Consider the following 26,127-nt stretch of genomic DNA (forward strand, 5'->3'; position numbering starts at 1 on the left):
TGCAAAGTCATCATGTGACACACTGAAAAGCAGTGTACAGCAGCTGTGCAGGACAAAGATTCAACAAGACTATAATGCGATGTGGTAGAAAAATAACAGAAGAAGAAAAAAAACATATTCTGTCTTAAAATGTCATCTTTGTTGTTTAAAATAAAATTGAAAATACAGAAAAAATGTTAGTAGCACAGATTGTCAGATGTATTGGTGTTTACTAAAGTGCTGTGATTTTTTTTTTTTCGAATACAGAGCCATCTGTCATTGATATGGAAAACATGTTCAAACTTTCTGAAGAAGAACAAGAGGAGCATTGTTAACAGACAAGCAATGTTTTTATTTGTTCCTTTGTGAAGGATTCAAGATGAAGTACATGCGGGGAATCTCACCTTTAACAGGGAAAATGAAGCATTTTTGCATTTTGATATTGTTTTAAGGCAAGGCGACTCTGAACGAACAGTGCAGGTGTTTGTTCTGCTCTTCCAGGGCAAACAGTTGCACACTAATGCACCCCCATACCATCAGAGACACTGATAACAAGCCGGATGGTCCCTCTCCATCCATATTTTTTAAAAGGAAATTCACATCACATTTGTCTGACACAGAACACATTTCCACTTTGCCTCACTCCATATTAAATGAGCATTAGGCTGGAGTAGATGGCTCCCTTTCTGGATCATATCTTCCGATGATCTTCTGAGCATTTGTTGATGTTCGCAAACAGAGCGTTCCTGAGCCCATGCAGCGATTTCCATGACAGAATTCCTGTTTTTAATGCAGTGCTGTCTGAGGGCCCAAAGATCACAGATACAACACTGATTTTTGACCCTGTCCTGTGCACACAGAGATTTCTCCTGATTGTTTTCTGAATGCTTTGCTGTAGATAGTAAGATATACAAAGTCTTTGCAATTTTACATTGAGGAGCATGCAGAATACTAAACCTCTGCCTGTCTCTAGCATCTCTTTGTGCCCATTCTGAAGGCTCCATTTGATAAGATTTACCTCTTTTTCATCCCCTCGGCCATCCTTTTTCTGTTCTGTGTATGGCTGCACAAGTATAAGCTATCACAAGCTCTTTCTTTTGCACACTCCATCAGGATATGCTCCATATTTTTTCATCATTTCTCTGCAGATGTATTGAAAGTTTTATTTGGTGTCATGTGGACTGTTTCCTTTTGAGACTTTTCTTTTTTGCTGGACCCTGTAAGCTTTTCAGACCACCTTAAACTACACTTTCAAGTGAAATAAACACACTTGTTGCTGCTGCATGTTGATATTAATAATGTGGCACGTATTGCTATTACGTGCCGTTTCCAGGGTCAGCTCATGAAAGCTCTTTTTGTACAAGACAAGGAGTAGTTTGTGAATTTTCTCATACTATAGCTATATTATTCTCAGAGATGTACATTTTCGTAGTAACTTTCTGTGTTTGAATCATTACACATAAGCTAAACCTAATGAGGAATTTCTACATTTCTTATCAATTTTGATTTTAGTTTAGTTTAGTCTTATAAACAGTTTTTTAAAAATGTGGTTTATTTTTAATTTCAGGTTCATTTTGTTTTGTTTTGGTTAAAAATTGTATAATAGCTTTCTTTATTACATACATGTTGTGCATTTCGAAGAAGTACAACTGTACTGAAAAAAGGTTTTTCATTTTATTTTCACATTTTTAGACAGAACTTTAGGGATCAAACTCATCCTAAATTGTGGTTATGAGCCACATACAGTCCACTTGAATCTTAAATGGGCCAGACCAGAGAAATTCCCCTATGTCACTGTACAGAAGTTTAAATACTAATTTAATCCCAGAGATAGTCTTGATATAAGACAAGGAAGTGCAATTTCAGCATTTTTTTTTCTACACTTAAGATTGAGAAATGCTGATGTAGTAAATTAAAAAAACAACATTGTATTTAAAAAAAAATCAATCAATCAAAATAAAGAAAAAGTTCTGGTAGCTCACTGTCCAGACTGTCCTGTAATATTAAAACTGAAAGTTTTAGTTAATTAAAAGGAAATGTCCTTTTTTAACTATTATTATTATTATTCTTATTATTCTTATTATTATTATTATTATTGACACGTTACACAGTGAAAAAACACTTTCATTTTTTAGCATTTATTTGCTTATCTGTAACTTAATTATGTTGATGTAGTATGAATGGTCATAGGAGAAGACTGTATCAGTGGTAAAGGTGTGAAACCTATGAAAATACTGGGCACAGTGCAAAATTTATGCCCTTCACACTTTCCAGAGCAATCCAGTGTGACGTTTGACACCCTTGCTGTAGCCTTTTAATACTTGCTAATTACTTGAATATCTCAAAATATCATTTTAAGCTACTTGATACAGGTTAAGCCTGTCGTTCCCCTGTTGGTCTGCATGTTCCGTGGATGTCCTCTGGGGGGCGCTGAGGTTCAGGTAGAGCGAGCAGGCGCTGTTGTGTAACGTAATGCTGTCGAGTCATGGTAGCGGTTGTTTAACTTGTGAACACATTACAAGGACAACCGCTTTGTAAGTATGACTACACACAGCTGGTGGTAGTAATGACAGACACATAGCTGTGAGTTATTGTGCTCTGGGTGTCATTACTGAAGGTCGTTTGAACTACAGTTAGAGACGATAAGCAAGCTAATAACAGCTCGGAGGACTCGCTCGTCTCCCTGGAGTAGCCTCGGTTACTAACAAGTGGACTGTGTACAGTGTTTGGACTTCACAGCTGCCTGCCTGGGAAAGGTAATGTTAAAAACTAACAACAACAGCCGGTTTTATCTCTAGACCCTCTGAAATGTAGTCTAATAGTTATAAGTTTCCTTTTCTTGTAGCCACATTAGCTTCTTGTGCCACTGAGCTGGTGCGCTAACCTTTCACACTTTGTTTTCTCGTGTGTTTGCGCAGTTCTCTGCCTACAATATTTAGCGCAGTAACAGGTACCGCGGTGATTTTTTTTTACTACTATCGCATAAATCAGTGCCTAATGTAAAAGAGCCAAAGCAGTTCCTCTTTCTAGGTATACTATAAAACACCTCGTACAGGCGGGATGTCTTTGTTAGGATTTGCTGCTAGGATTTTAAAATGATTTCTCTCTCCTAGCTGCAGCCATGGTGTTTGTGCAGAGCTACTGTGAAGCAAATTCCTTCATCTCCATAACCTGGGTGGATGAAGGCATCGCCCCCTGCTTCTACTTCACACTGGTCCCCACCATCCTGCTCTCCCTCTCCTTCCTCCTTGGCACCATCCACTGCATATGCTACCAAAAGTATGGCACGCAAATGGAGCGCAAGTTCATTCCTCGCTCCTGCCTCTATGGTTTTCAGCAGGTCCTCCACGTCTTTCTGATCATCCAGTTTCTGGGTGGAATGATTTGGAGAGCCACGAATGCAGATGAGCTTCCAGGGTATGTGGTGCTGTACGGCTGCTTTTCCATCCTGGGATGGGCCTGGGCTATGGCTCTACTCAGGGTGGAGAGGCGCAGGGTCCTGGTGTCGGATCGGACAAGAGGACACAGTGCCGTCCTGCTGCTGTTCTGGGCTGTAGCTTTCTGTGCTGAGAACCTGGCTTTTGTGTCCTGGTACAGTCCTCAGTGGTGGTGGGGCCTGGAGAACAAACCACAACAGGTGAACACTCACATAAGATATTTTTTTAACCATTGTGTTCCAGGAACCTAACAGAGAAGTGAAGACTATTTTCAAAATATGTGTGCTTACACTTGTGTTTACCTTGCATTATGCAGTTTATCCCCATTCCTACCCATTTAGTTGATCTTAGATTGTAGGTAGAGTTCATTCCTGTATACAGCATTTTAACTGTTTAAACTTCAGTGTGTGTTTAAACCTTTATGAGCCAAAGGTTAAAGATAAGTCTGCCTTCGGAGCCACTCCACAGAGCAGTGTAATCTGACTCATGTATCAAGGTTCCGCCCAGTAAACAAAGCAAAACAAATTGGCAGTAAGCACGCTACAACCTTTTTTGCTAAGTCACTGCTTGTCTGACTTTCAGTTCCTAAACCCTGCACTCTTAACCAATCAAATCAGAAGACAGGATCTTGCTCCTCCCACATGGGGAGGAGTTGAGTTGAGTGAAAGTTTTTTGACTACATAACTGCAAGCATGACTTGTAGTTTTTCTCCTTTGCAAAGTTTTTTAATGTAGTTGTTGATTTTTCCTAAACTTAAAGTGCTTTTACTTGTACTTGCTTTGCAAAATGTTATTGTATTGCATCCTTCATCCCATAAAGTCAACATTATGAAAGTGCTATTTTAATAGTAAATTATGTTGTAATAGTACACTACCTAGATATATGGTAACTGTTCAATAAAACACTTAACAGTCTTCAGCATATTCACATTACTGTGTTATTAGCATTGTGTTACCACTGTGTTAAACGCTGTTTTGTATCCATGCTGATGTGTGTGTAAACATCTATGAAAACTTCAGGTGCAGTTGTTCCTGTGGATGATGCGCTACATTAGCACTGGGCTGCTCTTCTTCATCGGTCTCAAAGCTCCAGGGTTGCCAAGGAGACCTTACATGCTTCTGATAAATGAAGATGAGCGTGACGTAGAAAACGGTAGACAGGTAGTGACAGGGCACTTCCACTGTATATTAAAACACACGAGCAGCTTTGCTTATATACTCTATTAACGCTGTTTTAATGGTTTCATATCTTTCTCTGGGTCAGAGCCTGTTGGGAAGATCAGAGGAGAACCAGTCCACCTGGAAGGGATTTTGGAAGAAGGTCCGTCTGCTTGTTCCCTACATGTGGCCACAAGGCAACAAGTTTCTCCAGCTGCTGGTCCTCTTCTGTTTGGGGCTGCTGGGAGTGGAGAGGGCTATTAACGTCTTTGTACCCATTTACTACAAGAATATTGGTGAGTGATGTGCCTTCGTCATCATGCACCATAGACTCAAATGTTCAGTCACTCACACTGATGGTACTGCAGTGACATTGTTGCAGTCAGATTAAAATCTCATAATGCTTTTTATTTATTCATTGATTTTTTTTTTCACCACAGCTTGAAAGCCTCATTTTGTCTCATTCTCCTTGATGTCTGTGTCCTTTTTTCAGTGAATGAACTGACTGATGGCAGCAGCTGGCACACTGTAGCCGTTACAGTGTGTATTTATGTCCTGCTTAAGTTCATGCAGGGTGGAGGAGCAGGTAGGACTTACTGGTAGGATGCCCAGTGAACATTGTAGTACCACAGAGAGCTGCACAATGAGCATCAGCCTCACATGCCACACTAGCATTAAGGCTGCTTCATTATTCTGACCACCAACCTCTCTTCTTTTCAGGTTCCTCTGGATTTGTCAGTAACATGCGCTCTTTCTTCTGGATCCGCGTGCAGCAGTACACCAATCGACTGGTTCAAGTCAATCTGTTTGGCCACCTGCACTCCCTCTCTCTGCGCTGGCATCTGAGCCGCAAAACTGGTGAAGTACTGAGAAGTATTGATCGTGGCACAGCTTCCATTAATAGCTTGCTCAGGTAAGATGGCATCAAACAGGATCACAATAATTATTAACAATTAGTAATAACTCAAATAATGATTCTGTTAGGCAATGTTTTTATCCTTAAATGCTTCTCTCATGTTAGAATCTGAAGAAAAATTAAACTCAGGTATTGGTGTTTTTCCACAGCTACATAGTGTTCAGCATCTTTCCAACCATTGCTGATATTATCATCGCCATCATCTACTTCAGCGCTCTTTTCAATGCCTGGTTTGGCCTTATTGTCTTCATCTGCATGACCCTGTATCTCAGTAAGTTATGCATGATGAACCTCAACTAGCTTCACTTTGACCCAGTTTAATAATGAAAAATAAACTTCAAGTGTGAAAAACATTTCTGTACTTCAGCATTGGCTAAGATAGATTTCAGATCCTCTTTGACTGTGTAGTAATTCCTTATTCAAATGTTTGCCAGCCTTGACGATCATCATCACTGAATGGAGAACCAAGTACAGACGAGAAATGAATCAGATGGATAACACTGCCAAGTCCAGGGCTGTGGACTCCTTGTTAAACTTTGAGACGGTAAATTAAATAAGTTTGTGGTTCATAAAGAAGTTTACTTTTCTTTTTATTATTCTTTCATCTTAAAATGCACTTTAAAATACAATTAGTTTTTTCTGGTTCCATAGGTAAAATACTACAATGCAGAGAACTATGAGGTCGGCCGGTTTGAGGGTGCAATCTTAAAATATCAGGTAAGTGCATTTATCAACCGGTTTTGGCACTCCACGGCTTGCCACGCCTTCCCCTGCTGTTTTTTTTCCTAAGCTGGTCTTTGTTTACTTTAACAGGAGTCAGAATAAACCTGCTCTCCTACAGTCTTTCTAGTTATTGCTACCTTTGAGATAGCTTTTAGCATTAAGATGCTGAGTGGAAGCAAATTTATGTCAGGTTTGATTTCAAAACAAAGACAAAATGAAATAACTGGATGTTGGAATTCAGTGTTTTCTGTGTGATTTTGCTGCTTTGATTTTCCTGGGACAATATTTAGACAATCCATAATATTCTGCTGCTGAGGACTACCTCTAAATTCTTGGACATCGTTGGGTGTTATGTCACTAAATCATGGCTCCAAAATAAGCAAAATCACTTGCTAAGAGACATTTAACCAACTATTATTGGGTTTGCATGTAGATATTTGTTCCTGTATTTCACCAAAACTAAAACTGAGACATTGATCACAGAGGTAGAGAAAAATGTTTAATTTAGTGGTCTCAGGAATGGAGTCATATATTTAATTGTTGCTTCCTTCTCCTGTTGTAGGAATCAGAGTATAAAACCCAGGCATCTCTGGCCTTACTCAATCAAACACAGAACGCCATCATTGGAGCAGGACTGCTGGCTGGTTCCTTGCTCTGTGCATACTTTGTCACAGAGGGAACGTTTCTGGTATTGACTTTGTAATAATGGTTTGCATTATGCCTCTCCACATTTCCAAAACTATGCAATTATGTTATTATTGTTGTTATTATATTATTATAAGTGTCATAAAAGCAACTCTAACCTCAGGTTGGAGATTATGTTCTCTTCGGTACCTACATCATCCAGCTGTACACCCCACTCAACTGGTTTGGGACATACTACAGGTAAAAAAATATAGAGATTATGTATTGCTTTTACCAAAACTCTGTTTGACTCCTGTTCCTTTTGCCAACTGTTGGTTTCTCTCTTCTTTCCCTGCAGAATGATCCAGACTTCCTTTATTGACATGGAAAACATGTTCCAACTTTTCGAAGAAGATCAAGAGGTATGTTTATAGATGGGTAAATATTTGCAGCGGTGATATCAGTGGGGGGTTTTTATGTGTTTTGAGTTTTTTGTGGTCTTTATATGTTGCCTGATGCAGGTGAAGGATGAAGTAAATGCAGGAAGCCTTCTCTTTAAACTGGGGAAAGTGGAGTTTGAAAACGTTTACTTCAGCTACACAAACGGGTTGGTTTATTTTTGCGTTGATTTCTTTTATTAAAACTTCAGTCTCAGTGTGTTCTTGCATGGCTCATTCTTAGATTTCTTTACTGCTTTGCAGCAAGGAGATTCTCAGGGATGTGTCCTTCACAGTTCTTCCAGGACAGACAGTTGCACTGGTGAGTCTGAGGCGAGATGTTTCCTGCTTCCCAGCATTACATTGAGCAGTTAAGGTGTTACTAACATTACGGATTACTAACATACCTTCAGGTTGGGCCGTCGGGATCTGGGAAAAGCACAATCATTCGACTGCTTTTCCGTTTCTATGATGTTCAGGGAGGCTGCATTCGCATTGATGGCCAGGATATATCAAAGGTAAGAGGTTTGGCACCAGAGCTACTGTGTGAGAAATATTTGGAAATTCAAGACATTAACAAACAACCAGTAAAATTAATAATATAAGCAGAAGTCATAAAGTCTTGTCTTTAATATTACTGTAACTGCATGCTTATATATATACACACACACATACACGGAGTCTAAACTGCTTATTACTTTCTCATCATCTTTCCTCAGGTGAAACAAACATCTCTGCGAGCTCATATCGGCGTGGTTCCCCAGGATACCGTGCTGTTCAACGACACCATCCGGGAGAACATTCGCTACGGTCGCACCACTGCTAATGACCAGGAGGTGGAGGAGGCTGCACTCGCTGCTGATATCCATGACAAAATCATGACCTTCCCTGATGGTAATGTGCACATTAATCCCTTGGTTTATTCAGCATTGTGACTTCAAAGATTTGTTTTCCATACTTTTACTAAAATCGTGGGTGTTTAAATTGAATCTAAGTTTATATCTTTTAAATGTATATTTCTGAAGTTAGCCATATTTTTAAAATGTTCTAAAGTGTAGTTAGTGATGATCACTATGTAACTGCAGTCTCTTCTATATTGCAAGAAGTTTTTTCAGCCTCTTCCTGTGTTTTTGTCGGGCAGGTTATGATACCCAGGTGGGGGAAAGAGGACTGAAGCTGAGTGGAGGAGAGAAGCAGAGGGTGGCTATCGCCAGAACTATCCTCAAAGCACCACAAATCATCCTGCTGGATGAGGTATGTGACTGAACTGTCATCTCAAGTGTAAACTCATTGCTGTTAGTTGCAGTTTTCTAATATTATCTCTCTGTAGGCCACATCTGCCCTGGACACACAGACAGAACGCAACATCCAGGCCTCTCTGGCCAAAGTCTGTGCCAATCGCACTACAGTGGTTGTAGCTCACAGGTAAATATATTCATGTACTGTCAGGTTTTTTTAAGTGAATTTATCCATCTTCATTTATTTCACCGATGACTTGTGGGTCCGTTATTGCTCTGTAATAGGTTGTCCACCATCATCGCAGCAGACCAGATCCTGGTTGTCAATGAAGGGCGGATTGCTGAGGGTGGACGGTAAGTGTGCCTGATTGTTTTGAATGAAACTCCTGCCATAACGCATACAGTTGTGAAAAATAAAGCATTCATAGGAATCTGTGAAAAGTTTACAGAGGGTCATCATGAGCATTAATCTCATGATAATTTGGGGCTAGCCATCAGCAAGCTTCTGGCATTATTCTGGCTTGATTTTTGCTCACTGTCTTCTTGGCAGAATTGGTCGATATCATTGAAACTGTTTAGTTTTGTTACAACTTTTAAGCATAGTCAGGGCTCTAGAGTGCGACCAATTTTTCAATTGTGCAACTAAATAAAATCCTGTCACACCGGTGCGACCAGCTGTTCCAGTAAAAAAAAAAAAAAAAAAAAAAAGTCCCGGCAACTCTGAAAGTCTCCGTGTTGACAACTGACAGACATCATGCCCCTATCGTGTGTCCCAATCAGAGATAGTCAGGAGCGGGACCTCTATGATTGACCGTGGTCCTGTAGTTGTCCCGTAGTCCTTTGTGTGTACGTTTGAAAGTGCAGGTGGAAGAGGGAGGTGAGTAGCTTGAATAAAGCGATATCAATTCATTAAATCCTGAATTTTTTAATATAAAAACTTTTATAAGACTTTTAAATATAAATGTATTTTGCCAGAAACGCCAGAATCTCAGGTTAAAGCTCTCAAAACTATTTTAACAACCACCAAACAGCTGAAACAGTAAATGAGAGCAGCTAAACAGATTCCACACAAAGACATAAACACAGAGCGGACCCGACGCATCAGAATCAGATTTCTCTTTCTCGGCTTTCTCACCCGACAGCACGTACACGGACACGCCGTTGGGGCTGACCGCTGACAGCTCACTGATTCTGATGCGTTGGCGGGTCTGCGCTTTGTGTTTACGTCTTTTTTGTGCTAGATTCTGAGCTGTGGGTTTTGTCTCTCTCCAACCAAAATTCACTGAATCAGCATGTTTTCAGCATTATTCATTCGCTTATTGCCCACCAGTCGACCATTGTTTGCAGCGTTTTGTTTTTTTTTACTTAAATGTCCTCGGCCAAGAAAGCCTAATTTCTGCTGTTCAATACTGAAGAAATGTAAATTTTTTAAAATTTGGCTAATTAAGGTTATCTGCCAGGAAAATCTCCTTCATGTTTTTCTGTGTTTTATTCTCAGTTACTTTGACACAAAGGCATCTGCTGTGATGCTCACACCTCTGATGAAGTCTCACATATGATCAGAGTTATAATATTTCTGACTGTCTGAGGCAAAATTGACTCGAATTGAATCGGGACCTTGTGAATCGGGACCTCGGGTCGCAAATGCGACCAAATTTTTCAATGGTGCGACTAAATAAAAACCTTGGTCGCACCAGTGGGCGCACCTAACTTTTGTGCTGGTGCGCCTGGTGCAACCGTGGCAAAAAGTTAGTCTAGAGCCCTGATAGTCTATAAATTTTCAGTTGGGCTGAGGTCAGAACTTTGGAAAGGCCATTTCAAAAGCTTAATGTTTGCTTGCTTTATCCATTAAAAAAAACACCGATGTGTGCTTGGGATCATTGTTCTGCTGGAACATCAAATTGTGTCCTGTCTGTTCATTTAACGCAAAGTTGAATTTGGAGGTAGTCCATAAATTTGCTGCTGAGTGGATTAGAGGAAATTCAAATTAAATTCAAACGTGCACCCAATTGTTGTGATTTAAAGTCACTAAAAATTTATGCCGTCCATCATTCTACCCTGGAAAAAGAAAAGTTTTCCATGACCATGTAATTCATGCCCAAGGTACTGAGGTCATGTGGCTGCAAAACAAGCCCAAGTCATCACTGCTATAGTGCTGACAGTTGTTATGAGGTCTTTTGCCAATATTGTTTTTTGCAAAATGTGGTGCTGTGCATTATGGCCAAATATCTCCACTTTGTTTTCATCTGTCGATTGCGATTTTTTTCGTAATCACAATGTCATGAATTTTTAACATGAACTTTTAACATAAACATTTAACATGCTAACGGATGCCTGTAGAGTCTGAGATGCAGCTCTTTTTGTGGTTTCTCTAAGCATTGCACAGTCTTACGTTAGAGTGAATATACTGCGACGTCCACTCCTTGCATGAATGGGCAGCTGTTTTGAAGGTTTTCCACTGTAGAATTATGGTTTTCAAGTTGTTTGGAAATATCCCTATAAACACTGCTTGGCAGCAGCAGCTGCTTCTTTAAGATGATTGCTGATGTCCTTCCTCCGTGGCCTTGTGTTAGCACTCACCTGAATGCTACAGACCAGCAAACCAATAAACAAATAAATATCAATCTTTTCTCCATCCTAGACATGAGGAATTGCTACAAAAAGGAGGTTTGTATGCAGACATGTGGTTGAAGCAACAACAGGCTCAGGACTCAGATTCATCATCAGACACTGAAACCAAAGATCGCCAGTCTGAGAAACTACAGCCACCATCGACCTCCTCAGGACACCACGGGCACTGAATGTATTTGCTTTAAGAAAAATCTTTTTGTATTCTTTGTTATGGTTGTAAAAAGGCAATGTGTGATTTTAAATGTTTTGAACACTCAGCAAGGTGAAAGTGTTATTTATTGCTAGATTTTCTAAAGTGAATGTGCAATGACAGGTCAGGCTAAGGTGCCTAATGAAACTGAAGAGGTATTCACACCTTTTAGACTTTATCCAATAGTTGTGATTCCAGCTACGGTTTTGATGCCAGGAGTTAACAAAAGATCTAAAACTAAAAAGAATTGGCACAGGAGAAGAGACAGATGATACTATGTGCTCACAAACTAAACATAATGAGGACCTGCTGTGCTTTTTCTCTCATAGATGTACTGTTACATGTGCAGATGCTCATTTAAAGACCGCCAAAGATCCAAAAAGATCAGTTTATGTATAATTATTCCTGTGAGCCAGATGTTCAGGTTGCAGACTGCTCAAATTCACAATTTGAGACTTTTTTTTTTTCTTGTTGTGACTCTCTATGATGTCGAAGAGAGGGGAAATCCCTAATTATCTCAGTCACACAACTCTCACAGTAAGCACTGAAACCCCACCCACCTGCTCCACCTGCTGGGCAGAGGAAAGTTAGACTAAAGAGTTGGACTATTGGAGCTATTAGAGTCTTAGAATACAAATATGGAGGTGCAAGAAAAGCATAATGGGTCCCCTTTGAATAAAATGTGGTGGTGGTGGTGGGGGGGTTCCCGTCTTTCCTCCACCTCTCTACCAAGTTTCATGAAAAACCAGCTTATTCGTTTTTATTGTTAATGAGAAAGAAGCTATGGGGGTTGTATATTTCTGCTTCTGCTGTGGAGCAATAATATGACCTGAGACGCATGAAAAGTGAAATCAGTCTTGACACTGTATCTTGGTGTGCTCAGACTGTTAATTCTGAATCCTGCTGAATACTATATGCTTAAGAATAGAATGGTGTTAATGTCATCAGGGATTTTGTTTTGTTATTTAAAGTTTTGTTAGCTGAATTTTGAGCTGTATGTATTTGTACATTCTTGGAGCAGGAGAGAGGAGCTGGTAGTGCATAAATATATATCTCCATGTTTATGGTAGTAAAATAATGGGCATTCATCATCATTTTCTGTGTGACACTGACAAAAATATATATTTTTTTCATTTTCTTTGATAATAGCATTGTTGTGTCAGGGTTTGTTGATTGTTTTTCATCATTCAGTTATCTTTAGACATACTGATTCATGCCTGAAGTTGTACAGTCCAGCCTTCCATTGGCAGAAAGACCACAGACATTTCTCACGGCAGAGGTTTCCACTCGGTATGTGGATGTAATGGGGCCAAGTTATCGATCTGCGCTTGTGCTCAGTTAGCAAGTCAAAATATCTGCATGAAAAAGAATGTCTAGAAATTAAACGTCCATAGATCTAAGTACAGCCATACAATTTTAAATAAGTTATTTGCTGTCTTATATCTACCTCACGAAAGGTGTTGTTCATAGTTACAGGTTTTGGAAATACTGTTTTATCATGTAATCATGAGCAATAAATGGCATTATTTCCATCCTTTTTCTGTCTTTACATTAAAACAACATCCTGTCCAGTTTAGACTTTGAAGAAATGTTAATGTGACGGTATCTCACATCACTGATGCATTTAACAAACTATTATTTTACTTAGTCCATGGATGCAAAACTGCATCATAATGAGTTTACAATCTGAATTGTTATATCTATGGTAAGTCGTGTAATACCACGTTAATTTATTGGTAATAGGGATGGTCTGGTGTTAATTAATTCTGTGCATGTTTCACTTATGGGATATTAAAGTGCCAAAACCTGAAGCCATCCAGCAGTAAAACTTTAGACCTGTTGTGTAATGGCAGCAAACTGTGTCTGTAGATTGGACTAAAATACTGTTTGTTTCAAGAAGATTTGCTGAGACAGGAGATGATCATTTCACAACTCGGACCTGGATACACTGAATTTATTTATAATAGTAAGACACCATACTGGAAACTGTGTCTGTGGTGGACATTGGTGAGTTTAGACCCTTTTCAGAGGTGCTCAAGCATCCCTAAATTTCATCTTAGCACCCCTAAAAATAACTTTACTAATAGCCGGAACAATAACGTATTTTTGTATTATTTTTCATTTTCCTCTAATGCTACATATTCAGGGAAACTATCTATTGGAGATGATGTTGTGCCAACAACTCTTTTATATGTAATTTCTTTGCTTATATTTGTAAAATGAATTATTATTATTATTATTATTATTAAGGGTTATATATAAAATAAAGAAATGACCTGCTTTGCAAGTATCTCCATGACTAAAGTTTGCACCTACATTATAATCAATCCAGTCTTTTATGGCTACTTAAAATACCTTGATAAACCTGTGATGTTGCATATGTTGCTATTTCAGCTGCCTTCGTGGCCAGATCTCTTCAAAAAGACGTAAATAATAATAAAAATGAATTTAAAAAGGTAAGAAAAAAGGTGAAAAGAACTGCTTATGTCAACCGCCAGCAGTAGAAGCCTGATACTCAGCTTGAATAATGCAATTGATATGGGTGGATAGGTGATATAGATAACTGAACCCTGCTTCAGTGTTACACCGACCTGTTGGATGACAGCACAAAGACTGAGAGAAGAGCCAGGCGAGAAAGAGAGACATCGGTGTGAAGATAGCAAAAAGAGAGAGGAAAAAGAAACCTGCAAGTGTGGATGTGTGGCCAATGTCAAGCCGTTTGTTATAATACCAAGGTAGTTTCTGTTTTGCAAGCATTCACTGATGATGATTTCACATAAGTAAGCAGTGTTACACTCATATCAAGTGTGGATTCTCCCCAGCCTGCTTTTATAGTAACCTATGTCACAAATACTTATTTGCCTTATTAACTGATAGTGTAAATGAAAAATAATGACATGCATTTCATAGATGCTTTGTGTGCTTTTATAGCAGCACTCTTGAACTGGAATGCCTCTGTGTCTCTGTCGAGTCTTTACACTAAAATAAAGGTTTGTATGCATAAGCTTTAATGTAAAAAGGCAGCTTTCTTAGCCGTTTGTTCAGGTGATTGCAGTGGCAGTGTGATTTCTTTTTCCGAGTGTCTGCACTGAATAATGCTGCCTCAGTTGCTTGATGTTGTGTTTAAGACTGACTGTGTCCTTGTTTCTGCTCGTATGTCCTTGGCTGCAAATTGTTCTTTAACTAACAGTATTGAGCCTTTGTCTCAGGTTTGATACCTCAAGGGTCCACCTTAAAACAGGTGCACTAATTGAAAGTAATGTATTAACTATTCTTGCTTTTTAATGTATGAATTGCAGTGCACTGCAATGGCAAAGGTGTGAAGCTAAATTTGCTCCAGGCAGTGGAGAAGAAGAAACTACTGATCCTAATTAAGATGAAAATGATACTGGACCTGATTTAAAAGCTAGCGGTCCGTGTACAATTTCTAATACATTGTTTTTAAGACAAACTAATTTGATTTAAAAGGGTTTTGTTTTTGTTTTTTTATTTGGTGTGTCTGTGTGTGTTCACACTCCGTGCCAGCTGGTAGCGTTACTCCACGGTTTCGCCAGGAAAATTTGACAAGAAGAAGAAGAACTGGGAGGACTCCGAACACCGGCTTCATCAGTGTAACACACAGCTGGTGGTAGTAATGACAGACACATAGCTGTGAGTTATTGTGCTCTGGGTGTCATTCCTAAATGTCGTTTGAACTACAGTTAGAGACGATAAGCAAGCTAATAACAGCTCGGAGGACTCGCTCGTCTCCCTGGAGTAGCCTCGGTTACTAACAAGTGGACTGTGTACAGTGTTTGGACTTCACAGCTGCCTGCCTGGGAAAGGTAATGTTAAAAACTAACAACAACAGCCGGTTTTATCTCTAGACCCTCTGAAATGTAGTCTAATAGTTATAAGTTTATAAGGCAATAATTATAATTGCTTACACTATTTGTTCTTTATCTGCCTACAGTATTTATCACACATTTTAGCTGTATGTCGGTATTTATTTACTACTATCGCATAAATCAGTGCCTAATGTAAAAGAGCCAAAGCAGTTCCTCTTTCTAGGTATACTATAAAACACCTCGTACAGGCGGGATGTCTTTGTTAGAATTTGCTGCTAGGATTTTAAAATGATTTCTCTCTCCTAGCTGCAGCCATGGTGTTTGTGCAGAGCTACTGTGAAGCAAATTCCTCCATCTCCATAACCTGGGTGGATGAAGGCATCGCCCCCTGCTTCTACTTCACACTGGTCCCCACCATCCTGCTCTCCCTCTCCTTCCTCCTTGGCACCATCCACTGCATATGCTACCAAAAGTATGGCACGCAAATGGAGCGCAAGTTCATTCCTCGCTCCTGCCTCTATGGTTTTCAGCAGGTCCTCCACGTCTTTCTGATCATCCAGTTTCTGGGTGGAATGATTTGGAGAGCCACTAATGCAGATGAGCTTCCAGGGTATGTGGTGCTGTACGGCTGCTTTTCCATCCTGGGATGGGCCTGGGCTATGGCTCTACTCAGGGTGGAGAGGTGCAGGGTCCTGGTGTCGGATCGGACAAGAGGACACAGTGCCGTCCTGCTGCTGTTCTGGGCTGTAGCTTTCTGTGCTGAGAACCTGGCTTTTGTGTCCTGGTACAGTCCTCAGTGGTGGTGGGGCCTGGAGAACAAACCACAACAGGTGAACACTCACATAAGATATTTTTTTAACATTGTGTTCCAGGAACCTAACAAAGAAGTGAAGACTACTTTCAAAATATTCATGCTGATACTTGCATTTACCTTGCATTATGCAGTTTATCTCCATTCCTATCTGTTTAGGGTTAACAGTACAGTGATTTAATACTATTTAGTAGAAAACAAATAATGTATTTATAAATATACGATGATTACTGTGTAATTGCAAAGTACATTCTCATGAATTTAGAATGAATCCCTTCAAATCTCCATTTCTATTTATTTAGCGTTAAGATAAGTTGATCAGAGTGTGTTTGCAGCATATTAATAAAGCTCTTCGGTGTGTGATTAAATAGTCTTTATGAGCCAAAGGTTAGTTATATATTAAAAATGAGTCTGCTTTTAGCGCCACTCCTCAGAGTAGTACAGTCAGGCTCATGTATCAAGTGTCTGCTCAGCAAACAAAAGAAAACAAAGTGCCATGGAAGATAAGCATGCCTGAGCCTTTTCTGCTGAGTCACTGCTCAGTTGACTTTCAGATCCTAAGCCAAATGCAAAATGTTATTGTATTGCATCCTTCATCCCATAAAGTCAACATTATGAAAGTGCTATTTTAATAGTAAATGATATTATAATAGTAAACTACCTAGATGTGTGGTAACTGTTCAATAAAACACTTAACAGTCTTCAGCATATTCACATTACTGTGTTATTATGTGGATGCTTTAAGCATCCGCACTATTGAGTTCCTTCTTGGTGTTTCCGTACATTTTTCGCCGTGGATCTACTTCCACAATTTTCAGCCGATTTTCACCGTTCAAATTTTAAACTATTCTGCTATTTCTGCTAATAACGGCTATGTCTTTTGGTATTTTTCACTATTATACTTTTTAAAATATTAAGCTTTTTTCCTTTAATTTGAAATGAATGGGAAACTTTGCAATTCTGCTAAAATTAGCTTGTTTTTGAAACTTAACTACTTCCTCATATTTTCACGTAGAACAACCATTCAAACTTTAAAATGTTCTCAAATTATTGGGCTATTCAGGTATAAATCAGCTTTTTCAAATCTTTTACCGTTTTACTTTTATGCTTCTTAAAGTTTTGAGTTGCAAAATTGTGATTTCTCACAAAATACATGCGTTGTTATTGTTGCCACTGAAGGTTTCGCAGTCTTCTCTTCATGTCCGAACAACTTCTTGCTACTTGCTCAAATTTCACTCAACTTCCACAAATTATACATCAAAACGTAGGTATTTTTGCTGGCTTTCTGAAAATGTCACTATCATTGTTGTGGAATTTATAGAATTTTGGCAAATCTCCTCAGACCAACAGAAAGTCGGAAAACTCTCCATAGAAAGTCAATGGAGAGTTTGTTCAAAATCACCGCTTGATTTCTGTAATGAGAGGCATTTTCGAATTGTCATATCTCCTTAATCTCCTTTGTGCTAAACCAGAGTATTTGTGCTGAAACACAGTATTTCTGCCAAATGATAGTATTTCTGTCAAATGATAGTATTTGTGCTAAACCATAGTATTAATTTAAAATGACAATATTCATAGTTCATCACAGTGTCTCTGGTAAATCACAGTATTTCTGCTATGTTGTACTATTTTTCTAAATCATAGTGTTTCCGTAATGTTTAAGTATTTTTGGCTAAATATATTCTTTCTGTTATCTTATACTATTTTTCCTAAATTCTTGTATTTTTGAGAAGTTATCATGTTTCTGGTAAGTTACAATATTTCTGCTAAGTTCTGCTATGCTATTGTATTTCTGCCAAGTATTATGTTTCCTCTAAGATGTTGCAGTTCTGCTAAGTTATTCCATTTTAGCAAAGTTCCTTTGCTTCTGCAAAGTTTTTACAATTTCTGCAACTTTTCAGCTAGTTTTTGCATACAGCTTCAGCTTTAAAGCATCCACACTGCATTTTCGCAGGAAATGCAAATTTTTCTAGTTAGCATTGTGTTACCATTGTGTTAAACGCTGTTTTGTATCCATGCTGATGTGTGTGTAAACATCTATGAAAACTTCAGGTGCAGTTGTTCCTGTGGATGATGCGCTACATTAGCACTGGGCTGCTCTTCTTCATTGGTCTCAAAGCTCCAGGGTTGCCAAGGAGACCTTACATGCTACTGATAAATGAAGATGAGCGTGACGTAGAAAACGGTAGACAGGTAGTGACAGGGCACTTGCAGCACTTCCACTGTATATTGAAACACATCAGCAACTGTGCTTTTATACTCTATTAACGCTGTTTTAATGGTTTCATATCTTTCTCTGGGTCAGAGCCTGTTGGGAAGATCAGAGGAGAACCAGTCCACCTGGAAGGGATTTTGGAAAAAGGTCCGTCTGCTTGTTCCTTACATGTGGCCACAAGGCAACAAGTTTCTCCAGCTGCTGGTCCTCTTCTGTTTGGGGCTGCTGGGAGTGGAGAGGGCTGTTAATATCTTTGTACCTATTTACTCCAAGTATATTGGTGAGTGATGTGTCTTCATCATCATGCACTATAGACTCAAATGTTCAGTCACTCACACTGATGGTACTGCAGTGACATTGTTGCAGTCAGATTAAAATCTCATAATGCTTTTTATTTATTCATTGAATCTTTTCACCACAGCTTGAAAGCCTCATTTTGTCTCATCTGTTTTCAGTGGATGAACTGACTGATGGCAGCAGCTGGCACACTTTAGCTGTTACAGTGTGTATTTATGTCCTGCTCAAGCTCATGCAGGGTGGAGGAGCAGGTAGGACCTCATGGATGCCCAGTGTAGACAGTGAACATTGTAGAGAGCTGCACAATGAATTTCTGCCTCACATGTCACATCAAGTAGAGTTAAGGTTAAAAAATTCAAGGAATTACAAGTAACCCAGCAGAGCGAAGTGCTCCACTTTTGTACTGATACTGTACTGTGAGGACTTAAAGATAAGATCAAATGAGGCCTGATAATTCAAGACCTTGTTTTTAAGGAAAAGGGTTTTAAATCTAATTCCTGATTTAACAGGGAGCCAGTTAAGAGAAGCTATTATGGTAGAAATCTGCTCTCTCTTTCTAGTTCCTGTCACTTGTCTTGCTGCAGCATTTTGGATCAACTGAAGGCTTTTCAGGGAGTTTTAAGAACAACCAGCCTAGAAGTAATAAATGCACAAACTAGTTTTTCAGCATCACTCTGAGACAGGTTGTGTCTAAGGTTAGAGATGTTGTGCAAATGCAATGGAGCAGTTCTACATATTTGCTGAATATGTGCATTGAGGGAAGTATCCTGGACAAAAATGATTCCAAGATTCCTCACAGTGGTTAGACACCATAAAGTTTTTTAAGGCAGAGTATGATAACGCCAGTTTTATCTGAATTTACAAACAGAAAAAATTGTCTTTTAGAAATTCCTTTAGCATAACTAATTTGTGTGTCATCAGGCTTCATGGATAGATAAATCCAGGTGTTATCTGCATAGCAGTGAAAATGTATGCTATGTCTTCTAATAATATAGCCTAAGGGAAGCAAGTATAATGTAAACAGATTCGGTCGTAGCAAATAACCCTGTGGAACACCATAATTAACCTTGGTTTGTGAAGAAGACTTCCCATTAACGTGAACAAACTGTACTCTGTTAGGCAGATATGATTCAAATCACTGCAGTACAATGCCGTCATCTTCTCTTCTTCTCAGGTTCCTCTGGATTTCTGAGTAACGTACGCACTTTCGTCTGGATCCGCGTGCAGCAGTACACCAATCGACTGGTTCAAGTCAATCTGTTTGGCCACCTGCACTCCCTCTCTCTGCGCTGGCATCTGAGCCGCAAAACTGGTGAAGTACTGAGAAGTATCAACCGTGGCACATCTTCCGTTAACAACTTGGTCAGGTGAGATAGTAACGGTCAGGATCATAACAATTATAAACAAATGAGTAACTCATAAACGAACCTGCTGACAAAATATACCAACCAACAAGGTTTACAACATAAATGCCCAAAACATTTATGCCCAACATAAATGTTTTTTTTTTTATCCATAAATGCTTCTCTCATGTTAGAATCTGAAGAAAAATTAAACTCAGGTATTGGTGTTTTTCCACAGCTACATAGTGTTCAGCATCTTTCCAACCATTGCTGATATTATCATCGCCATCATCTACTTCATCACTTATTTCAATGCCTGGCTTGGCCTTATTATCTTCATCTGCATGACCTTCTACCTCAGTAAGTTATGCCTGTTGAACCTTTTGAACCTCAACTAGCTTTGCTTTGACCCAGTTTAATAATGAAAACCTTCAAGTGTGCTAATCTTCTGTGTAGTTCCACATGGCCTGAGATAGATTTTTCAGATCCTCTTTGACTGTGTAGTAATTTCACATTAATGTGTTTGCCAGCTATGACTATCATCATCACTGAATGGAGAACCAAGTACAGACGAGAAATGAATCGGATGGATAACGCTGCCAAGGCCAAGGCTGTGGACTCCTTGTTAAACTTTGAGACGGTACATTAAATAAGTTTGTGGTTCACAAAGTTTTGTTGTTGTTGTTTTTTTATTCTTTCATCCTAAAATGCACCTAAATTACAGTTCGTCACTGTTTGTGCTTTTTATTCCTGTTGAAAAGGTAAAATACTACAATGCAGAGAACTATGAGGTCGGCCGGTTTGAGGGTGCAATCTTAAATTATCAGGTAAGTCAGGTCAGGCAGATAAAGCATTACAAGGCTTGCCACGCCTTCCCCTGCTGTTCTTTCTTCAGCTGTATCACTAGAAAATGTCTTTGTTTACTCTAACAGGAGTCAGAGCAAACCTGCTCTGCTACAGTCTTTCTAGTTATTGCTACCTTTCAGATAGCTTTTAGTATTAAGATGTTGAGTGGAAGCAAATGTAGTAGGTTGCCTCACACCAGGTGGCCAACCCAGAAAATATGAGTATTTATGTCAGGTTTGATTTCAAAACAAAGACAAAATGAAATAACTGGATGTTGGAATTCAGTGTTTTTTGTGTGATTTTACTGCTTTGATTTTCCTGGGACAATATTTGGACAATCCATAATATTCTGCTGCTGTTTCGCCAGTAGAGCAAACCTGTTAGCTCACTGGGAAATTCTGGGCCCATAAAGCTCAATGTACATAGACAACAGCCTGTATGTGTGTGCATGTCTACACAAAAGCAGATAAACATGGACTTTCCTTTTGTCATATTCATAAAGCTGTGCATACACATGGTCCTTTCTTTATGGATCCCAGTCATTGTGAGATTGTATGCATGTGCAAAAGCCTGATATCCATACCTGTCTCTTACCACAATTTATATGCAGTTTAATCCTTTGCATGTAACGTGCTGGCATCAGGGGTCCTTGAACATACTGATAAAAATCAGAAAAGCAGCAGCATAATTTCACCAAAAACAAAACTTACACTTGTTGTCTGATCTGGACAAAAGTGTTTTATTTAGTGGTCTCAGTTCTGGAGTTGTGTACTTAATGGTTCTTGGCTTTTGTTAGCATCAGAGAATAAGACATTTTTGCAAAGATACCAGTAGCTGTATATTGGAAGTCTATATTTTGAAGTCTTGACTCATGTTTCTGATTGTTTGTAGGCTTCAGAGTGGAGGGCGCAGGCATCTCTGGCCTTGCTCAATCAAACCCAGAATGTCGTCATTGGATTAGGACTGCTAGCAGGCTCCTTGCTCTGTGCATACTTTGTCACAGAGGGCAAGTTTCAGGTATTGACTTTGTAATAATGGCACACACTATGCTTGTCCACATTTGGTTGGTAGACACTGATAATGAACATGCCCAAACTTTCAAATACTAGGATCATCATCTGTGCAAGTAAATCCTTAGTATATCGCTAATATGGTTATCTCAGACAGCCCCATCCACTCATTTGGGAGGGGCAGCCGATTAAAAGAAAGTTGTTTTAAAAGGCGGGGCAGAGAGCTGATTTGCTTATTTCAGAAAGTGGATGAACTTTATGTTTAATAGATACTCAGAACATTAAGAAATACAATGCTAGTTGGAATTGTCCAATTCAGTTTGACCATAAAAACAACTCTAACCTCAGGTTGGAGATTATGTTCTCTTCGGTACCTACATCATCCAAATGTACATTCCACTCAACTGGTTTGGAACATACTACAGGTAAGAAAATACAGATAAGTCATTAGATTATAAATAGTTTGCTGTTTTAAAGATATTGCTTTTTTATGTATTTTTAAGGAGGATAACACATTATATACTGTAAGCTATTTAACCACACTCTGTTTGACTCCTTTTGCCAACTGTTGGTTTCTCTCTTCTTTCCCTGCAGAATGATCCAGACTTCCTTTATTGACATGGAAAACATGTTCCAACTTTTCGAAGAAGATCAAGAGGTATGTTTATAGATGGGTAAATATTTGCAGCGGTGATATCAGTGGGGGTTTTTTATGTGTTTTGAGTTTTTTATGGTCTTTATATGTTGCCTGATGCAGGTGAAGGATGAAGTAAATGCAGGAAGCCTTCTCTTTAAACTGGGGAAAGTGGAGTTTGAAAACGTTTACTTCAGCTACATAAACGGGTTGGTTTATTTTTGCGTTGATTTCTTTTATTAAAACTTCAGTCTCAGTGTGTTCTTGCATGGCTCATTCTTAGATTTCTTTACTGCTTTGCAGCATGGAGATTCTCAGGGATGTGTCCTTCACAGTTCTTCCAGGACAGACAGTTGCACTGGTGAGTCTGAGGCGAGATGTTTCCTGCTTTCCAGCATTACATTGAGCAGTTAAGGTGTTGCTAACATTACGGATTACTAACATACCTTCAGGTTGGGCCGTCGGGATCTGGGAAAAGCACAATCATTCGACTGCTTTTCCGTTTCTATGATGTTCAGGGAGGCTGCATTCGCATTGATGGCCAGGATATATCAAAGGTAAGAGGTTTGGCACCAGAGCTACTGTGTGAGAAATATTTGGAAATTCAAGACATTAACAAACAACCAGTAAAATTAATAATATAAGCAGAAGTCATAAAGTCTTGTCTTTAATATTACTGTAACTGCATGCTTATATATATATACACACACATACACGGAGTCTAAACTGCTTATTACTTTCTCATCATCTTTCCTCAGGTGAAACAAACATCTCTGCGATCTCATATCGGCGTGGTTCCCCAGGATACCGTGCTGTTCAACGACACCATCCGAGATAACATTCGCTACGGTCGCACCACTGCTAGTGACCAGGAGGTGGAGGAGGCTGCACTCGCTGCTGATATCCATGACAAAATCATGACCTTCCCTGATGGTAATGTGCACATTAATCCCTTGGTTTATTCAGCATTGTGACTTCAAAGATTTGTTTCATACTGTTGAAAACATTGTGGGTGTTTCTATGTATCTATGTTTATACCATTTACATGCATATTTCTGAACAAAGCTTTCAGATAAGGCCCCGTCTTATCTGAAAGTCCTTATAGTACCACATGTCCTCAGACTCCGGGCCTACTTGTGGTTCTTATAGTATTTAAAATTAGAATGGGAGGCGGAGCCTTTAACTTTCAGGCCCGTCTTATGCTTCTTCTTTACTCACCTCTTTTAACAGTGTGTCTTTTGTTCTGTCTCCCTCTCCTCACCCCCAACTGATTGCAGCCAATCCTGCCAGAAGTTTCTTACTTTTGAAAAGAATATTTTCTTCCCCCTGTCGTTAAGTCCATGCTTGTAGGGGATTTGATGTTATTGTTGGGGTTTTCGCTCTGTTATTGTTTGGTCTTTAGCTTACAATATAAAGTGCCTTTGAGGTGACTGTTGTATTTTAATACTTTGCAAGAAGTTTTTTCAGCCTCTTCCTGTGTTTTTGTCAGGCAGGTTATGATACCCAGGTGGGGGAAAGAGGACTGAAGCTGAGTGGAGGAGAGAAGCAGAGGGTGGCTATCGCCAGAACTATCCTCAAAGCACCACAAATCATCCTGCTGGATGAGGTATGTGACTGAACTGTCATCTCAAGTGTAAACTCATTGCTGTTAGTTGCAGTTTTCTAATATTATCTCTCTGTAGGCCACATCTGCCCTGGACACACAGACAGAACGCAACATCCAGGCCTCTCTGGCCAAAGTCTGTGCCAATCGCACTACAGTGGTTGTAGCTCACAGGTAAATAAATTCATGTACTGTCAGGTTTTTTTAAGTGAATTTATCCATCTTCATTTATTTCACCGATGAGTTGTGGGTCCGTTATTGCTCTGTAATAGGTTGTCCACCATCATCGCAGCAGACCAGATCCTGGTTGTCAATGAAGGGCGGATTGCTGAGCGTGGACGGTAAGTGTGCCTGATTGTTTTGAATGAAACTCCTGTAAACAACATCCAGTAACATACAATCTTTCTCATGGTGGACTTAATTTCCTGTGGAAACAGTAAAGGCGTACTTAGTTTTTCACAGGACTTACAATGAGTACTGAGTAATCTTTGTGTTTCGCATTAGCACATCTCTGTGTTCACTGAACAGTTAGTAAATAACAACATTTTCTCCATCCCAGACATGAGGAATTGCTACAAAAAGGAGGTTTATATGCAAACATGTGGATGAAGCAACAACAGGCTCAGGACTCAGATTCATCATCAGACACCGAAACCAAAGATCGCAAGTCTGAGAAACTGCAGCCACCATCGACGTCCTCAGGACACCACGGGCACTGAATGTATTTGCTTTAAGAAAAAAAACTGTTAGCACTTTTATTCTTTGTTGTGATTGTGAAAAGGTTATGTTTGATTTAAGCATTCAGCAAGGTGGAAGTAATATTTTTGATAGATTTTACAAAGTGAGGGACAAATGATTTGACATTTTAAAAACCAAACTGCTAAACAGGAGTGGAGCTTGAATCATGCCTAGCTTTGAGGTTGTTTTCTATTTCGTTTTTGTTTTGTTTTTTTAGTATAATCCTCCTAACCCTACAAATCACCTCCAATTATTTGACATTCCTCATATTTATTTTTATACTTACCTTCATTTATTTTACTTTATTTTACTTTACTTCGTATTTTCTTTTTTCTTTTTCACAGTTTTAAAAGAGGACCTATTGCGCTTTTTCTTTCATAGATATACTATTTGTGGATGCTCATGTAAAGACAGCCAGAGATTAACGTATACAGGAGACCAAAAGCACAGGCTTCAGACTGCTCAGCTCAGTTTGAGACTTTTTGTTCTATTCATGGCTCTATGATGCCAGTTTCATGAAAATCACCTTACTAATTTTTATTTATTTTTAATGAAAAACTGCAGTGATCATATAGTTCTGCCTCGACTCTGGAGCAATAATATGACCTGAGGCATATGAAAGGGAACTCAGCCTTGACACTACATCTTAGTGCACTGAGATACTAATGGAACCTTGTGAATGATTTGTGGATAAGAATAGATTACATGCATGCCATCAGGGATTTAGTTTTTTTTTGTTATTTTAAGTTTTTGTTTGCTGAATTTGTGTTCTTTAAAGTGACACTAGTCTTTTAGAAAAGCGTATTTGCACATTGAGGCTTTAGGTCATCAGCTAGGCAGAAGATAAAGCAGGATAGAAGAGCTGGTAATGCATTGATGTACATCTCCATTTATTAAGGAAATAAAACAACGGGCACTTATCATCAGTGTTTCCTGTGACACTGATTAAAAATAAATATTTTATTTTCTTTAATGATGACAGCAATAGCATTATTTATATGTGCCTGTGCTGAATTAACAAGTGAAAATATCTGAATTAAGATGTCTTAAAATCAAATGTCTATGCAGTAACAGATGTTTAATTATTAAGTAAGAACAGCCATACACTTCTAAGTAAGTTAATGTGCTGTCTTGTATCTACCTCACGAAGTATGTTGTTCATAGTTATAGTTTTGTGGAACTATTTCATATTCATATTACATTTCATTGTGTACACATGAGCAATAAATGATATGTTTTCCACTTTTTTGGTTTTTTAATTAAAACAATTTCCTGTCCATTTTAGATTTTTTTTTTAATATTAAGGTGGTAGTATATCACATTACTGATAGATTCAGGAAATTATTATTATGGGCTGGACTGTGTGTTATAATGAATTAACTGAGTTGTATATCTTTGGTAAGTCATGCCATACCATGTGAATTTTTTGCAACTGATGGCTTGATGTCAGTGAATTCTGCTCCGTTACAAT

General features: G+C 38.9%; 2 protein-coding genes across 3 annotated transcripts; both read left to right on the top strand.

Moving 5' to 3' along the window:
• Positions 1 to 2,422: 2,422 nt before the first annotated feature.
• Positions 2,423 to 12,864, top strand: LOC113015682 (ATP-binding cassette sub-family B member 6-like). Its single transcript, XM_026157801.2, has 20 exons — positions 2,423 to 2,735; positions 3,093 to 3,616; positions 4,436 to 4,576; positions 4,680 to 4,869; positions 5,067 to 5,159; positions 5,294 to 5,486; positions 5,639 to 5,760; positions 5,924 to 6,033; positions 6,141 to 6,206; positions 6,775 to 6,900; positions 7,021 to 7,097; positions 7,195 to 7,258; positions 7,358 to 7,443; positions 7,538 to 7,595; positions 7,687 to 7,791; positions 7,993 to 8,167; positions 8,415 to 8,527; positions 8,604 to 8,698; positions 8,797 to 8,865; positions 11,153 to 12,864. Exons 2-20 carry the CDS (start codon positions 3,101 to 3,103, stop codon positions 11,310 to 11,312), a joined length of 2,559 nt encoding a protein of 852 aa, XP_026013586.2. The 5' UTR covers positions 2,423 to 2,735; positions 3,093 to 3,100; the 3' UTR covers positions 11,313 to 12,864.
• A 2,152-nt stretch (positions 12,865 to 15,016) lies between these two features.
• LOC113015683 (ATP-binding cassette sub-family B member 6-like) lies at positions 15,017 to 25,898 on the top strand. 2 transcript variants are annotated; one of them, XM_026157803.2, is made up of 20 exons: positions 15,017 to 15,156; positions 15,466 to 15,989; positions 18,023 to 18,163; positions 18,276 to 18,465; positions 18,641 to 18,733; positions 19,657 to 19,849; positions 20,064 to 20,185; positions 20,356 to 20,465; positions 20,587 to 20,652; positions 21,563 to 21,688; positions 22,030 to 22,106; positions 22,276 to 22,339; positions 22,439 to 22,524; positions 22,619 to 22,676; positions 22,768 to 22,872; positions 23,074 to 23,248; positions 23,809 to 23,921; positions 23,998 to 24,092; positions 24,191 to 24,259; positions 24,478 to 25,898. In XM_026157803.2, the coding sequence occupies exons 2-20, from the start codon at positions 15,474 to 15,476 to the stop codon at positions 24,635 to 24,637; spliced, it is 2,559 nt and encodes an 852-aa protein (XP_026013588.2). In that variant the 5' UTR covers positions 15,017 to 15,156; positions 15,466 to 15,473; the 3' UTR covers positions 24,638 to 25,898. The 2 variants fall into 2 exon arrangements, 1 of the variants encoding a protein (XP_026013588.2); XR_013905265.1 differs by lacking the exons at positions 24,191 to 24,259; positions 24,478 to 25,898 and having other exon boundaries at positions 23,805 to 23,921; positions 23,998 to 24,030.
• Positions 25,899 to 26,127: the final 229 nt, after the last annotated feature.

This window comes from Astatotilapia calliptera, chromosome 23 (genome assembly GCF_964374335.1).
Source record: "Astatotilapia calliptera chromosome 23, fAstCal68.1, whole genome shotgun sequence".
In the NCBI taxonomy this organism is placed as follows: Eukaryota; Metazoa; Chordata; class Actinopteri; order Cichliformes; family Cichlidae; genus Astatotilapia; species Astatotilapia calliptera.